Source organism: Thrips palmi, unplaced genomic scaffold, assembly GCF_012932325.1.
Source record: "Thrips palmi isolate BJ-2018 unplaced genomic scaffold, TpBJ-2018v1 HiC_scaffold_2, whole genome shotgun sequence".
Classification (NCBI taxonomy): Eukaryota; Metazoa; Arthropoda; class Insecta; order Thysanoptera; family Thripidae; genus Thrips; species Thrips palmi.
In genome coordinates, this window is record NW_023144629.1 from 7,741,063 (window position 1) to 7,756,030 (window position 14,968).

General features: G+C 60.4%; 2 protein-coding genes across 3 annotated transcripts; both read right to left on the minus strand.

The window, feature by feature from the left end:
• Positions 1-1,055: 1,055 nt before the first annotated feature.
• On the minus strand, positions 1,056-4,453 carry LOC117647059. Of its 2 annotated transcripts, XM_034388544.1 has the most exons (5): positions 4,347-4,453; positions 3,681-3,854; positions 3,186-3,353; positions 2,619-2,836; positions 1,056-1,078 (listed from the first exon to the last, which is right to left on the minus strand). In XM_034388544.1, the coding sequence occupies exons 1-4, from the start codon at positions 4,440-4,442 to the stop codon at positions 2,663-2,665; spliced, it is 612 nt and encodes a 203-aa protein (XP_034244435.1). In that variant the 5' UTR covers positions 4,443-4,453; the 3' UTR covers positions 1,056-1,078; positions 2,619-2,662. The 2 variants fall into 2 exon arrangements, with proteins under 2 accessions (XP_034244435.1, XP_034244434.1); XM_034388543.1 differs by lacking the exon at positions 1,056-1,078 and having other exon boundaries at positions 1,845-2,836.
• Positions 4,454-9,351: 4,898 nt separating this feature from the next.
• On the minus strand, positions 9,352-13,740 carry LOC117646893 (zinc finger protein SNAI2-like). Its single transcript, XM_034388198.1, has 2 exons — positions 13,390-13,740; positions 9,352-11,345 (listed from the first exon to the last, which is right to left on the minus strand). Exons 1-2 carry the CDS (start codon positions 13,529-13,531, stop codon positions 10,273-10,275), a joined length of 1,215 nt encoding a protein of 404 aa, XP_034244089.1. The 5' UTR covers positions 13,532-13,740; the 3' UTR covers positions 9,352-10,272.
• Positions 13,741-14,968: the final 1,228 nt, after the last annotated feature.

A 14,968-nucleotide genomic window follows, 5' to 3' on the forward strand; every position in this document is an offset into this window, starting at 1 on the left:
CTCCGTTCCCATTCCGGGTACGCGACACGGATCCACTAATGTCGGTCACGTTTTCGAAGTACTCGGGGCCCGTCCATTAATTGCGTATTTCCTGCGACGCTGTTGGAAGTTTTCTGGAAAATCCTGGAGATCTCAAGGGGAAAGTGTGTCTCACAGCTTCGTGGTTAATCTTCAGAGCAAGGGAAAATATCTCCAGCCAAATTTGTACACCAAAATTCATCAAACATGTAAAACTTACCAAAATTCATTGAAATTTCCGAAATGCATTAAAACTACTCGAAATTCTTCTCAAAATTCAGCAGTTTTTGTTTGAAATTCATCGAAATTCGACTGAAATTCATCGAATTTGCACACTGAAATTAACAGTGATTTCCCCTTGTTTCAGAGGCTTGGTGTTCCACCAACGACAAACGAGGAGTTTTAGAAATTCCTCGAAGGTCCCCGAGGCAATATCGTCCACAACAATTATTTCTCCGGCGTCTTCCAGGATTCTATTTTAACAGTGAAAGCCGCGGAACGATCTTGCCACCTCCGCAGCCCGTTTATAAGTCCTTTGCTGACCCAGGAAGTCCTGGCGCCCCAAACGAGGCACTAGAGGACACGAGGAAGCGGGCCCTGCTCCGCCGCGGACAAAGCGGGCACGGCCTGGAAGTCCTGGAAGTCCTGGAAAGGGATAAGGAGCTTGAATGCGACGCATGACGTGTGGCGCACGCCCCGCCAGGGCCCCGCCAGGGCCCCGCCAGTGTGCCAGAAGGCCCCCTCGATTCAAGAAAAAGCGCCCGGCACTGCCTGTGTGTGAGTGCGTGTCGGTGTGTCGAGCAGTGTGTCGGTGAGTCTACCTCGCACACCGCATAGAAGTATTAAATTTGCAAACGAATTATCCTAACGCCGCTGACTTTCCTCCTCGGCCGATCCGCCGGTAAAAGTGAGTTTGTTATTGTCTCCTGTTTCTTCTTGTTGGATTGTTTTCGTCGATTTGCCTTCACATTGTTGTGCAACGCAGGACACATTCATCGCGGCGGCCGGCCCGGCGGGGCTCTGCAGCAGGGCGGTGGTCGCTTCTGCGACGGAGGAGGGCCTGTTTGAGGGGAAAAGTAACTGTCACCCTTTTTTTGTTTTGGAGGTGAGGCGTGAGAAAGCGTCATGACATGAGAGGAGTCCGGGCCGTCCCGGCCGTCCGGGACCCATTTGCATACAATGCGGCCTGACCATCCACGGCGTCCACGGCGCTAGCGCTAGCCGCGGCAGGCGACGAGGCACCGCTCGCCGCGCCACGCCGCCACGCCGTGGCCGCGCCGTCCCGACCAGGACACTACACTACAACGTCCCAAAACGGGAGGGAGGGAAGCGGCCGGAGCTAACTGGAGCACATTTTGAATTTCGCGCGCCGCCGCCGGACGCTACCGGGCCGAGAAGTGCTTCGCGTAGCGCCTCGCACCGGACCGAGAGGAAAGGTCACGAAAAGCGAGCGGTTTAGAGGCGCTTCCCAATCAGCTGCTGTCAGCTCCACGGTTTTCCAGTGGGTAGTTTGTTCCTGAGAGTGATCTATTTCGGTGAAAAGAAATCGAAAATAAAAGGAACCCCGGGAAATCGCAGAGAAAATTAAGCACAGACCTCATAACTTAAGCAACATACAAAACTGCCATTTTTACCAAAGCAATAAACAACAACAGCAACAGCAGCAAAATCACTGCTCACTTGATAACTACGTCTGTGGTGCACACAATCTGGGCCGCATTGCGTCACACTTTAGTTCACAATCCTTGATTCAAAAATGTACATCCACTGTAAATTAGTGTGATGCAAAAGCCCAAAAGTGCCCGCCCCCTCTGTAAAATGCAAACAAACTCCGAAATGCACAGGTGACAAACGACGGGGGAGTCCCACGCCCACGGAGATGGAATGCGGGACTGCCTGGGGCCCCGGGGGGCGCTCCGAGACCCACGTGTACGAGGCCCGGCGGGCTGTTTCCGAAACACGACGCTCTGTCCCCCTCGCACCCCTGCGCGACGCCCCATGCGAGTGCGAACGAGACAGAGACACGAAAGCGCCTCCGAGTCAGCCCCAGGCCCTGGCCCAGCCCCAACACCGATCGGATAAACGCTTCCGTGGACCATTCACCTTTCCGACGCAGCCTCTGCCACGGCCTCTGCCACGGCTGGGGCGGCTGTAATTGAAACACACTTTCGCTCCTTGATACGCCTTAAATGTAACAAATTACAGCGTTTTAATTCAGTTAGACGAGGCCGCCCGTCTCCTCCACTGCACTCGGCGGCCCGTCCGTCCGTCCGTCCGTCTGCCTGGCGCGCAGTCCGTCAGTCCGTCCGAACCATGATCGAGTTGTTCCTCATGTGAACCGTGTGTACAAACTGCAACACAACGGACCCCCCCGCGTCCTGCTCGCGAATCGCTCCAGCACACACACACACACACACACACACACACACACACACACACACACACACACACACACACACACACACACACACACACACACACACACACACACACACACACACACACACACACACACACACACAGAGGTCGTGACGAAAATCACGCGAGGTCGCGTGTGACAGGCGGGCGGGCGATGATTGTAAAATCTCGTTTCTGCTTACAACTGCCACAGTCTGTCCGGTCGTGTCGGGCTGTCATGGCCGGGCTAGGGCTTCGGCACGGTCTCGCACTCGCCGCAAAGTTCGAACAGCTTCGGCAGCGAGGCATTGCCGGCGCCCCGCTGCTCCCCTTTGATCTTGACGAAGTAGTTTCCGTACGGCAGCGTCGGGAAGTTGGGCAGGTTCCAATGAATGGGCTCGTGGTCCACGGTGTAGGAGCCCTGGGAGCCAAAGTTTCCTTTCCTTGTTCTGGTTGCGCCACCGCCTCACAGAAAGTGAGGTTATGGTTGCCACAAGTGCTGATTCGGCACACTAGTAGTGCACAGTGGGTCAGAAGACCGGCGCCGACGGCTAAAACTATACCGACGCGTTTTGAGCTCCAGAGTCGCTAAACAGGTCTCGAACCGAGCTTGTGACCCTATCAATGGATTCCTCGTTCGGAGAGCAATCCATCGGTGGGGTCACACGTTCGGTTCGAGTCCCATTTAGCGACTCTGGAGCTCAAAACGCGTCGCGGTATGGCTTTGGCCGCCTCCACCGGCCTTCTGGCCCACTGTGACTGCGACCAACCTTGCGCACGCTGCAGCGCCCGGTCATGCTCTTGGACCCGAAGACCTTGGCGAAGGGTTCGGGGATGTTCGCTCTCATCGTGGAGCAGAAGCCCACGGGGAAGTTGTTGAACACGAAGTAGTTCTTCTTCCACTGGTTGTTGGCGCGCTTGTCCACCTTGGCGCCGATCTGACAATCAGAGACTCTAGTGCGTTCAAACGAACCTGACACCAATCGCACAGTGAGCCAGAGGACCGGAACAGACGGCAAAACTCTGGGCGCGTTTTGAGCTCCAGAGTCGCTAAGCAGGACTCGAGCCGAGCGCGTGACCCCAGCTAATAGATTCCTCGTTCGGAGAGCCATCCATTGGTGGGGTCACACGTTCGGTTCGAGTCTTATTTAGGGACCCCGGAGCTCAAAACCCGTCCGGGGTTTTGACCGTCTCCACCGGTCTTCTGGCCCACTGTGGCTCGCGGTCCTCCGGACTGCCCCTTGGCTGCGAGACAGAACTCTTACCCAGAAGGTGTCGTCCACGTCGACGGGGACCGTGAAGGTGCCGGTGACGATCTGCGCGTCGTGCGGCTTGCCGGGGTTGTAGTGGCTGAAGCGCATGTTGCCGTAGTACTGCCTCCACACCGTGTCGTTGTCGGAGCACGGGAGCAACCGCTTGATGTATATTACGTACGGGCCCTGGTGCAACAACGATTTAGAGAGGGGCGCTCGCAACGCGAGACTCCATGGCCCCTTACGGTGGAGTCCGGGTGGGCAGTGCCGTCGAACAACCGTGTTGGGTGGGACAGCATCGCACGGCGTCCGCGGAAGAAGACAAATCCTTTGAGAAAAACGCGGGACGGATGGATGGTCCACCGCGGATGTTTCTCATCGAATATGCGTCTTTTCCGGCTGGACGGCTCCAGAGCGTCTTTGAAGGGCCCGGCGAACCACAGTGGGCCAGAAGACCGGTGGAGGCGGCCAAAACTCTAGACGCGTTTTGAGCTCTAGAGTCGCTTAATGGGGCTCGAACCGAGTGTGTGACCCCACCAATGGATTGCTCTCCGAACGAGGAATCCATTGGTGGGGTCACACGCTCGGTTTGAGTCCTGTTTAGCGACTCTGAAGCTCAAAACGCGTCTAGAGTTTTGGTCGCCTCCACCGGTCTTCTGGCCCACTGTGCGAACACACCGCGAACGACGGGATGGTCTTGGAGGCGGCAGCCCCTCTGGCGGTGGAGGCCAGCAGCAGCACCGCGGCCACGGCGGCGACGGTGTTGACGTCCATCGGCGCGGGGCGAGAGCATCCGACTGGTGCGGAGGCTCGCACCTTGAGCGGGTCAGTGTCACTTCGGTGTACAAGTACCGGCCATTACAGTCCGTTTCTCTTTTTCCCTTTGGTGCTTTTTTTTTTTCTTTTTTCGCCGCGACACGCGACGCGGTTCATAATGACGCGCGCTGACGAGGCCGCCACGCCGCCGCACGCCGCGACAGGCAGCGGCCCAGAGCACTGATGGAGGCGGCCCAAATTTTAAACGCGTTTTGAGCTTCAGAGTCGCCAAATGGGACTCGAAACGAGCGTGTGACCCCACCAATGGATTGCTGTCTGAACGAGGAATCCATTGGTGGGGTCACACGTTCCGTTCGAGTCCTGTTTAGCGACTCTGGAGCTCAAAACGCGTCCAGAGTTTTATCCGCCTGCGCCGGTCTTCCGGCCCACTGTGCGACGCGCCGCCACGCACCGCGACAATGGCCAGTCCGAGTCCCAATCTGCGACATGAGCCTCGTTTCGGCTTCGACGGCGCGTCGTGCACGCCGAGCCGAATGGAGCCGTCCCGTCGTCCGCCGGGCTTTATTGCAGGCTTGATGCCATCCCGACACGGCGTGGCGTGGCGTGCCAGACGACGTGCAGCTAAGGGGCGGCGGCTGCCAATATCTGATCCGCTTCCGAACACGTCGCGGTCCTGGCGGCTGGCTGCAGGCAGGGCAGGCCGCCGCAACCGCCGCCGCCGTGGACTCGGCCGTGGACGCGCGGAGACTTTTCCTCGGAAACAAGAGAAACGTTGTCGCGGTGGAAACGAGGGCATCATCGCCGCCATCGACATGAGGACCATGAGGACCATGAGGACGTATGGGCGGTCATTGCCGAGGATTAATTCGCTGACTTGCACTGTTTCCCTTTATTGCTCTATCTCCCAGCCACTGGCAGCGCAGTCTCTCCCTCTCTCTCTCTCTCTCTCTCTCTCTCTCTCTCTCTCTCTCTCTCTCTCTCTCTCTCTCTCTCTCTCTCTCTCTCACTCTCGCACGGCGTGGGTTGTCCAGCCGTGGCAGTGAAAAGGCGAAGGGACACACTGTGCTTCCGGTGGAGTGATTTGGAGCCCCACTTGCGCCCCCTCCCCCTCCCCCTCCCCTCCCCCTGCCCCTGCGACTGTCGACCCCTGAGGCGGCCAAATCAGGAAGCCCGCCTGCAGCTGCTCCAGATCCTCCCCCGCCACACACACACACACACACACACACACACACACACACACACACACACACACGTGACACACATAAACCCGCTGCACTTTCCGTGTCCATGTGTCCCCCGGAAGTGAGTGGCGATTATTTTTTTTTGAAAGGTTGGAAGTCACTTCGGCGGCGGCGGAGACGATAAAAAGACGCGCGCACACACATGGACACACACTCACACAGGCACAGAGGAACACGACGGGCGCGCCGCGGCGGCGGTGCAAAACGGGGGCTCCAAATCCACTGCCTTCCACTTCCGAGAAGCACTGCGGCGGCGTCGGCGCGCGTTCCAGGCCCCCCGCGCCACATGTGCGCGCGCCCCAAGCTCGCCCCACTCCGTTCCCAATTTAAAAGGCTCACCCTGGGGCACACCCTGGGGCACGCGTCGGTGACATTTGTCAGCCCCCCTGCCACCGGGCCCTGCCGACCTGCCCCCCCCCCCCCCCTCCGAGGCGAAGGGGGCGAGGGGGGCGAGGCGGGGCCCCTCTGGTCTCCGAGGTCAGGGAGAGCATCCAGTAGCGCCCTTCCAGATCCGACCCCTCCATACGGACAGGCGGCGGGCGTGCACAGACAAGTAAAGCCCGCTTCGGCGAAGAGAGCGTCTGCCGCCTTGTTTTGGCTGGGGCACTGCGAGGCACGGCGACGCGCGTCTAAACACGCAGTGCAGCCAACCCTCTGACGGCATCGCGGGGACGTCCCGTCTCGATTCAGCATTTCAGGGCCCTAAATTTTTGCCCTTTTTTGGCTCTTTCTTCAGCCCGATTTTCTGCAATTCGCGAATTACAGAAAACTACGTAGCAGGCTGTGGCAAAATTTAGGGCCCTGAAATCCCGAGTCAAGCCTGCTTTTTTTGGCCGGAGAAGCGAGAAGTAACTACTCCGGCGGTGCCGCTATCCACGCCACGCAAGTGCTCGCGCCTCGCGACATGTGTCTCTCCCTGCTCGACCTGCTCGGCGCTCCGCGCTCCGCGGTGGCGGTGGACCCCCGAACCCATGAGAACCACGCACGCACCGGGGCGGCCGGGGGTAACGCAACCCCCGCACTTCCTCCAAGGACTCCATAGGAGCGACCGGAAGGCGCGACGCTATGGGAACGGAACGGGGCGGGGCGGGGCGGGGCGGGGGTGCGCGCCGTGTCACCTGCAAGTGCTTCCGTGTGGGACGCTGCGGCGGCGGGGAGGGGGAGGGGGAGGGTTAGGTGGTTTTACCGTGGCAGGAGGCTGCACTGCATCAGTCAGAACCAATTCAGAGTTAAATCAGGGCCAACGACCTAAGTCCCACGGCTTGTTGAGGAAGGGTGTCTCAACCAAGAAAAATGAGTCCAATTGAATTTTTCTTATTTTTTTCCCCCTCGCGGTATATAAAAATGTTGAATATTTTTTTTATAATGGCCTGTACGAGGCGTGTAACAGTCACACGCTCACTGTGTGCGGTGCGTCGGACCTCCCCGAGAGTGGCGGGCAGGAGGAGGAAAAGAAAATGGAAAACTGGGTGAAGGTGCCCAAGGTGCCACGAGCCACGAACGGCCCGGGGCCAGGAGAGGCGCGAGCGCGATCTTCTAAAGTGTTTGACCGGACGGCCGACTGGCGGCCCGCCCGGCCGGACGGGACGGGCAGCCCTGGGGCGGCCCCAACGAGGTCCAAGCGACGCCACGATTGCTCTCCTTTCCGTTGTAATCGCTTCACGAAGCTGCAGTCGGCTCGCTATGAGAAACCCAACCGGCCCCAAACTTTTCATTTCCGCACGGCGCCGCAATGTGGCAAAATCGAGAGCTTCGATATATCGAACGACGCCGCTTCGCTATGAGAAACCGCGCGCCCGGCCCCGAAACTTTTCATTTCCGCACGGCGCCATTAGCCGAGAGCTTCGATATATCGAACGATACATCGAACGACAAGCAGCGCGAGTTCCATAAAACGTTCCCACACAAGTGCGGCCTGCTCGCGCGGCCAGAGCGTCGGATGGGCAGAGCGGCAGGGCGGCAGAGACTCCCTCCAGTTCCACTATCGGCCTCTCTGGGCCGCCACGGGGCCGCTCCGCCCCACGCCGAGCAGCGCGGCGCGGCACAGCACTAGACCGGCATATTGCAGGCGAGCAGGAAACGATCTCCGGGTATATCTGCACGTTTTCGATCCAATAAATAGTAGCGCAACGGGCCAGGCCATGGCACCGCGGCAAGGCGGCAGGCAAGGAGGCTATCGGAGAGCGAGCCAAGTATTATAGAGCGTTTCCCCAAAGTGGTCTTCTGCCTCTCCTTCTTCTTTGTTAGTGGCCATGGTGACATGGTAAATGTTAGGACGTGCGTGATGGGGGCACAAGCGGCGACCAAAGCCCCGGCTGGTCCGCGGGCGGACCCTGCTCACTCCCAAATCCTTGTTCATGGTCACAGAAAGCGGGGCCCCTCGGTCACCCCGTCGTAACCACGCGTGCGATGCGTGACTGTACAGGCTGTACAGTACGTGCAGCGACGCCGAGCGACGCGCCGGTCATTTCGGCGGCCGAGCTGATGAATGGAGGCGCACTCTCCGTATGCATATGAAGCAATGATTGTGCTTTCTCCTCTCCGCGGGGACACTATTTATTGGCTGTCCGGCCACAGATTAGGCTGGGCCCAGTGGGCCCTGGGCTAGGCCAGGCCGGCCACCGAAGTGCGTAACAAAAGGGCATTACCGCTGCGCTATGTACACTGCGAGTCCCGGCCCGCCGCTTCGCCACGAACGAAGAAAGTCCGCCCAATGATGACGAACGGGCTTGGCAGCGTCCCCCGGGGATGCCACGCCGCGATCGTTTCGGGGACTTTCTTTCCAACTTCACGGTTCCACTCTCACCCTTCCCACGGACTAATTCCTCCCGCACTTGCCGATTGGACTAGACTTGTTGCCCGGCCTGACCTCCCGTTGTCGAACCTCACGAACGTAAACCCAAGTGCGCGCCGCGACGTCGCGAAAATTCGCCCCATTTGACCGAGTTTGACGAATGCGCTGTCCCGCGCCCCAGGCTGCTGCTGGTTCGCCGCTCGGCCGCCAGATGGAGCCACTGGCGATCTGAAATCGGTCGGGTAACGCACGCGGATAGTTCAAGGTCCCGCCGCCGCCGCCCACGCCAGGGCGCGCTGCGGTCGCGCGATGTCGAATCAGCGTCGCCATCTCAGCAGTGCCTAGCAGTCCTGCAAATAATGCCTTTCCTAGCAGCGCCCCCGCCCTCGCCCTGAAATGGGTCAAACGCGCTGCACTGCGAATAGCGGTGCCGAGCAGTGGTTCGTTTTCGGTGCGTCCGCCCCGCCCAGCGTGCGTCTGTCTGTTTCGAATAATCCCCTCGTTTGCAGTCCTTGGAAGGAAAGTCTGTGGCCTGACCTTCAACACGTCATTTGTTAGAAGCGACTTTCTTCGCTTGTACATTTATTTTTATTTTTTAAATGGGCGTTTGTATGAGCCACGCCAAGCCTTATATACTTGTGTGTCCTGTATAGACGTGCTGGCTGGGGACTTGTATTATACGGAGACCTCAACGCGCGGTTGCACGAGAATCACCAATCTTCCTTCTTCGAGTGTGAGGCTTGCATCTTATTTTCATTTATTGACTCTGTGATTGTTGTTTATGTCTTGAGCCGTTTCTCTCACCAGCATTTCGTGGTCCTTATTAATTTTTTGGAGGGGAAAGTGTAGATTGGAATAAAAAGCGTGGGTGTTCGAAGTAATTCTCAATATAATTTAAGATTTTTTCATAAATATAACAAACACACCTTTACAATATATGTAGCGCGCATGCACGCTACGAATCTCTTAAGGCACTGTACAGATAACAACTTTGTACAAATTATAATTTAATTAATCTTTAAAAGGAGAGAAACGCCTCCTCTCTCGCGAGATATGACTAGCTTTCAATCAGTAGAGGTCAGAGTGCCCCTACAGGACTCCATAAAGTAATAAAATCGTATTCACACACTAACCTATGTACATAAGGGTACATGATGGTGACTTGATATGACATTGCATGGTGGTTTTCTAAAATCTCTCAACCGAAATCATCAGATTGAGAGAGAAACTTAAAAAATACTGGAAAAATACATATAACTTAAACATAAGTTAAAAGTCGTCTGGTAGTTATTATTTTCAACACAAAAAAATAACGTCTTTGGAAAAGAAAGGAGACATAAGTGTCAAACTAGGAAAAAAATTCATACGCTCCAAACAGATTGCATAACACATTGTACACGAGATCGCATGATAACAGTTCAACAAAAAGACTAAAAACAGTCGCCGGCCTCCGCCAAACTTTGTACTGCGTCGGACAGTGGGTCCCAGTCCACGGGCCGAAAGAGTAAAACAAGAAGAACATAAAGAAATCAGTCTTGAACGACCCGGCCTCGCACCGGGCAACGCAACGCGACGCAGCGCGTAGGAAGCAGGAGATGGTCCCTTTGTCCGTCAATTTAACACATATCCGCGCCGACGGGCACGCCCCGCCGCCCCGCGCCCCGCGCAGCCAGAACAATACCCAATCACAAATAGAAGGCGCCGCCCCAGTCGATGCGCAGCGAAGCGCGGCCAGCCGATCGGAACAAGGCGGTGCAAGGCGCAGCAAGGCGGTGCCTTTAATTTCTCAATCTCAGTGGCAGCCGCTGTCCGTGTGCTTGGTGAGCAGCGACATCCTGGAGAAGGTCTTGTTGCACACGGGGCACTGGTACTTCTTGATGTCGGCGTGCGTCTGCAGGTGGGCGCGCAGGTTGGAGCGGTCCGCGAAGGCGCGCCGGCAGTGCTGGCACGAGAAGGGCTTCTCGCCGGTGTGGGTGCGGATGTGTCCCTGCAGCAGCCAGGGCCGCGAGAAGGCCTTGCCGCACAGCGGGCACTTGCAGGGCAGCGTGTGCGTCCTGATGTGCATCTTGAGGGCGCCCAGCGACACGTACACCTTGTCGCAGTGCTTGCAGGCGAACGACTTCTGCGCCGAGGAGGTCTCGCTGTGCACGCAGTGGAACTGCTGGTGCTTGCTGAGGCCCGAGTAGGTGGAGTAGCTCTTGTTGCAGTCGGGGCACTGGTAGCGCGGCGAGGTGGTCACGGAGGAGGACCCCGACGAGGAGCTGTTGGCGCGGTGCTTCTTGGCGCCCAGGGAGGTGCCGACCAGGCCGGGCCCGGTGCCCGCGCTGCCCAGCGACCCGGACGAGGCCACGCTGCCGGGCGACGACAGGTCCTCGGGGGTGGCGGGCGGCGGCGAGTAGATCTGGAAGCCGCCGGACGAGTGGTGCGAGGAGGTGGACGACGTCGGCGACAGTCCGGCGGGGGGCGCCGCGGTGCGGGGCAGGCAGGCCGCGCTGAAGCCCACGTGCGCGGGGGGAGACACGGCGCCGTCGCGGTAGGTCGGCGACAGCGGCGGCAGGTGGTGGTGGTGCAGCGGCGGCGACCTGGCGGCCACGGGCGGGTACAGCGGCGCCACGGCGGGGTAGTGCGGGTGGTGGTACACCTCCGCGGGGTACGGGTAGGCGAACGGCAGGTAGGGGTAGTGGTGCGCCCAGGCGGCCGGCGGCGGCGGGTACAGTGTGGGCACCGGCTCGCAGGGCGCGTTCAGGTCCCGGGGCTCCAGGGGCAGCTTGAGCGCGGGGCTGGGCGGCGCCGCGTGGGTCTTGGCGCGGAGGTCCTCGGGCTTGGTGCTCAGGTTCTCCGGCTCGACTTCGTCAGGCTCGTCATCTGCAACAAGAGGAACAGCACGGGTTAGTTGGCGTGGACGAGATGAGCCACCGACTGCCGATGGGGCGACACGACGCACTGCAGCCCTCAACACCTAACAGGGTTCACGCCGCAGCACCGCACCGCTCGCCGTGTCCACGGACACATAAATATGACCGTCCGGACACTATCTGCTCTATTAGCCCGTTGCCCAGCCAGGCAGCCAGGCGGGCAGGCAGGCAGGCAGGCCCCAGGTCGCGGAGAGGGAACCGGTCGCCGGTCGTAAACATCTCAGTCCATATCGCGCACGCAAGGGCTGCGGCCGCGGAGCCCCCACACTGGAGCCCCACTGGGGCCCCACGGCGGAGCCCCGCAGCAAACAGGGCGATACGGAGGGGCTCGAGTGAGATGACAAGGACACTTTCTCCCGGGTCACGGACCGCCGATCGCGCCGTTTGTCCGGCATTACCCCGGCCAGGTCGCGGGTTCGATCCCCGGCCGCGGCGAGCGGACGGCGCTACCGTGCGACTGTCCGCGCGGCCACGCGGCCACACCCACTGGCCGAGGGCATTGTCGGATAAACCGGACCGAGCGTGCGTTATCCGCTGCTAATCGCCTGCCGAGCACTCACAACACACCCACACACACCCACACTCACACACTCTCCTCCCGCACATTCCACACTTTACTGGCGGCCCGGCCGAGTCTCACACACGGCCCCCCGCATCCCGGCATGCCCGGTGTCACACAGGTCCAGAGCCGTTCCCGGCGCGCGCACACACACACACACACACACACGCGCGCGGGGCCAACACCTGCCGGCCGCCTTCGCCACCCACAAGATCGAGTCTGGTGCCTGCACTGCCTGAATGGGACCGGGCGAGACAATGCGCGGGCCGATCTGTTTCACAGAGTTCCTCAATGGGAGGTGCTTCGCCCGCTGCTCGCCGGGAATGCAGCCACCCCCTCCGCCTGTCTCCTCCCCCGCGCCACCCTCCGTCCCCGCAGTGTCCCCGCTCGCCGCGGGGTGCGCGGAGCACTTCATCGCCTGCACTCCGTCTCTCTCGCGCACCTGCGCACAGTGGGCCAGAAGGCCGGTGGAGGCGGCCAAAACTCTAGACGCGTTTTGAGCTCCAGAGTCGCTAAATGGGACTCGAACCGAACGTGTGACCCCACCAATGGATTGCTCTTTGAACGAGTCTTGAGTTTTGGCCGCCTCCGCCGGTCTTCTGACCCACTGTGCTACGGGGCGCCCCGCGAACGCCAGCGAGAGAGAGACGGATCGGCGAAAGCACGCTTCGGAATCAGTGCGCTGGAACAGGTGGTGCGGGGCGGGCAGGCCGGGCAGTGCCAAGGCACGCATTCGCCACGGCGGTGTGACATTCCCACAAGGCGGCGGGGCGGCCCTGGTCGGGGACCCTGGACGGGGACCCTGGACAGGTGCACTGCAACTCTGGAGCACCGCGGCGTGCGAACCCGACAACCCGGCCACGATCTCGCAGTTACGGCCAACGCGCCCCGTCCGTCACCCGGCTAGATCACACACACACACACACACACACACACACACACACACACAAACACACACACACACACACACAAGCGGACAGTCAGCGACACACTCACACACACGGACACACACACACGCACCCAGCGGCGCAGGCCGTGCATGCGGTGCGGAATGCCGCTCGTGCTTTTATTTTGCCCCCACACATGTGCGTGCGTGCGCTGCGGCTCCGGAGTCTGGCTCCAGCGCCTCCTCCAGCCAGAGCCTCCTCCAGAGCCTCCTCCAGGGACGGGACGCGACAACGCGCGCCTGGAGTCTCTGGAGAGCGGCCAACGCGCCGTGTCGGCGGAGATCTGCCGCCAAGTTTGGCGGAGCCGGCGGAGCTGAGCCGCCGAGCGGCGCGCTGAGGGCGCGGAGCGCGGAGCACGGAGTCGCGGACGGGGCGTGGGTGGACGGGCCGGCCGGCAAAGCTCTGCGAAGCTTTGCGAAGCACGGCGGGGGGCTTAGCGAAGCTTTGCGACGCTTTGAGAAGCTCGGCGAACGCGGAACAGTCCTCACCTGGGAAGTCGTCGATGTGCACCGGCCGCTTCTTGAGCGGGCAGTTGCTGTAGTTCTTCTTGATGAGGAAGGCGCGAGGCATGGTGGCGGCGGTGGCGGCGGTGGGGCTCAGGTCTGGCACGACAGCTCCTCCGGCGCGCATGGACACGCAGGGCGACGCAGGGCGACGATGGTAAATCCACAGGTAAATCCAAAGGCGGGAGGCACACACTGACACACACTCAACACGCGAGCGCGGTGCGCGATCGACTTCGTCGCGTCGGTGGAGCGCGGAGCGGCGAGCGGGGAGCTCTGAGAGGACACGTCTGCTCGCTACGACCGCCGGGCCGGGAGTGTTCCTGGCTGGCTGGCGGCGGCGGCGGCTGGAGGACCAGGCGGCCGGCGGGCACCCTCGGCGTGGGTCGGGGTCACGGAGCGGCGGAGCGGCTCGGCTCGGCTCGTCCTGGAGCACGGCGACGGCGGCGGGCGGCTCGCCGGCCCCGGCGGCTCCCCCCACCCTCTCGCCCGGGCGTCGGCAGCGGCGCGGCGGCGGCGGTGGCTCTAGCGGCAGCGAGCCACACCGGCCGGGCATGGCGAGGGAAGGCAGGTGATGCAGACGGAACGGAACGGCTTCGGGACACGTGCTGCCCGGCCAATGACAGCGCGCCTAGCGCGCCGCCGCGGCCCGGAGGCCAATGGGAGGCCGCCGGGGGCTCGGCGGGGCGCGGGGCGGCGCGGCGGGGCGCGGCAGACAGGTGCGAATCGGTGCGCTACCGGCGCGGCCCGACGCCCTGCACGCCCAGCACGCCCTACAGTGCAGCAGGACGCCGCCCGTTGATTACACAGGCGTATCGGGAAATTAGTAAGCGGGGCGTGGCGGTGCGGCGCCGAGGCCGCGCAGTGCGAGTCCGTCCTCGAGCTGGAGGCGCTGTGTGTGCTTTGCCTGGCTTTGCCCAGCGGAGACTTGAACGCCGCCGCCTGCCTAGGCTGCACTGCACAGCCCAGTAATGATCGTTTGTTTCTAGGTCGATTAATCGATTCCGGGATACGTCCGGTTTGCGGCGCTCTGGTTTTTCACACTGGACAGATATCACGGCCCTCACGGAGAAAATTGTATTTTTTTCCGAAGGAATTCTCTTTTTAATTTACGAGGCAATTATTCCTAAAAACAGGAAATAGTTTGTTACCTTTGCAGATGATGCTTGGCACAGTCTCGTGTCTTCCCCACCCCTCTTTTCAGGCCGCTTCGAGATCAGTGGTGTTATGATGTATGGAAGAACTTACCTCCCGCAAAATCACGGCCTTCTTTGGCGCGACGAACGGAATCTGAAACACATGTGTCCTTTGGTTTATATGTTTTCCTAAATACACCCCTGCTGCTCGCAAGCCTCGTGCGCGTGCGTGCGTGTTGGCGGGATGCATCCCTATTTTTGGCGGGCAGAGGGGAGCCGATCCCGCACCCACACTGCTGAACAGTGCAGCACCCTCCCCTGCAGTGCCTTGCAGTGTGCCCTGCAGTGCCTCAGTCCCTGCAGGGCACGCCGACAGCAGCTGCACTGTAGACTCTACAGTGGTCCAGCACCCGGCCAGCCCTCAGTGG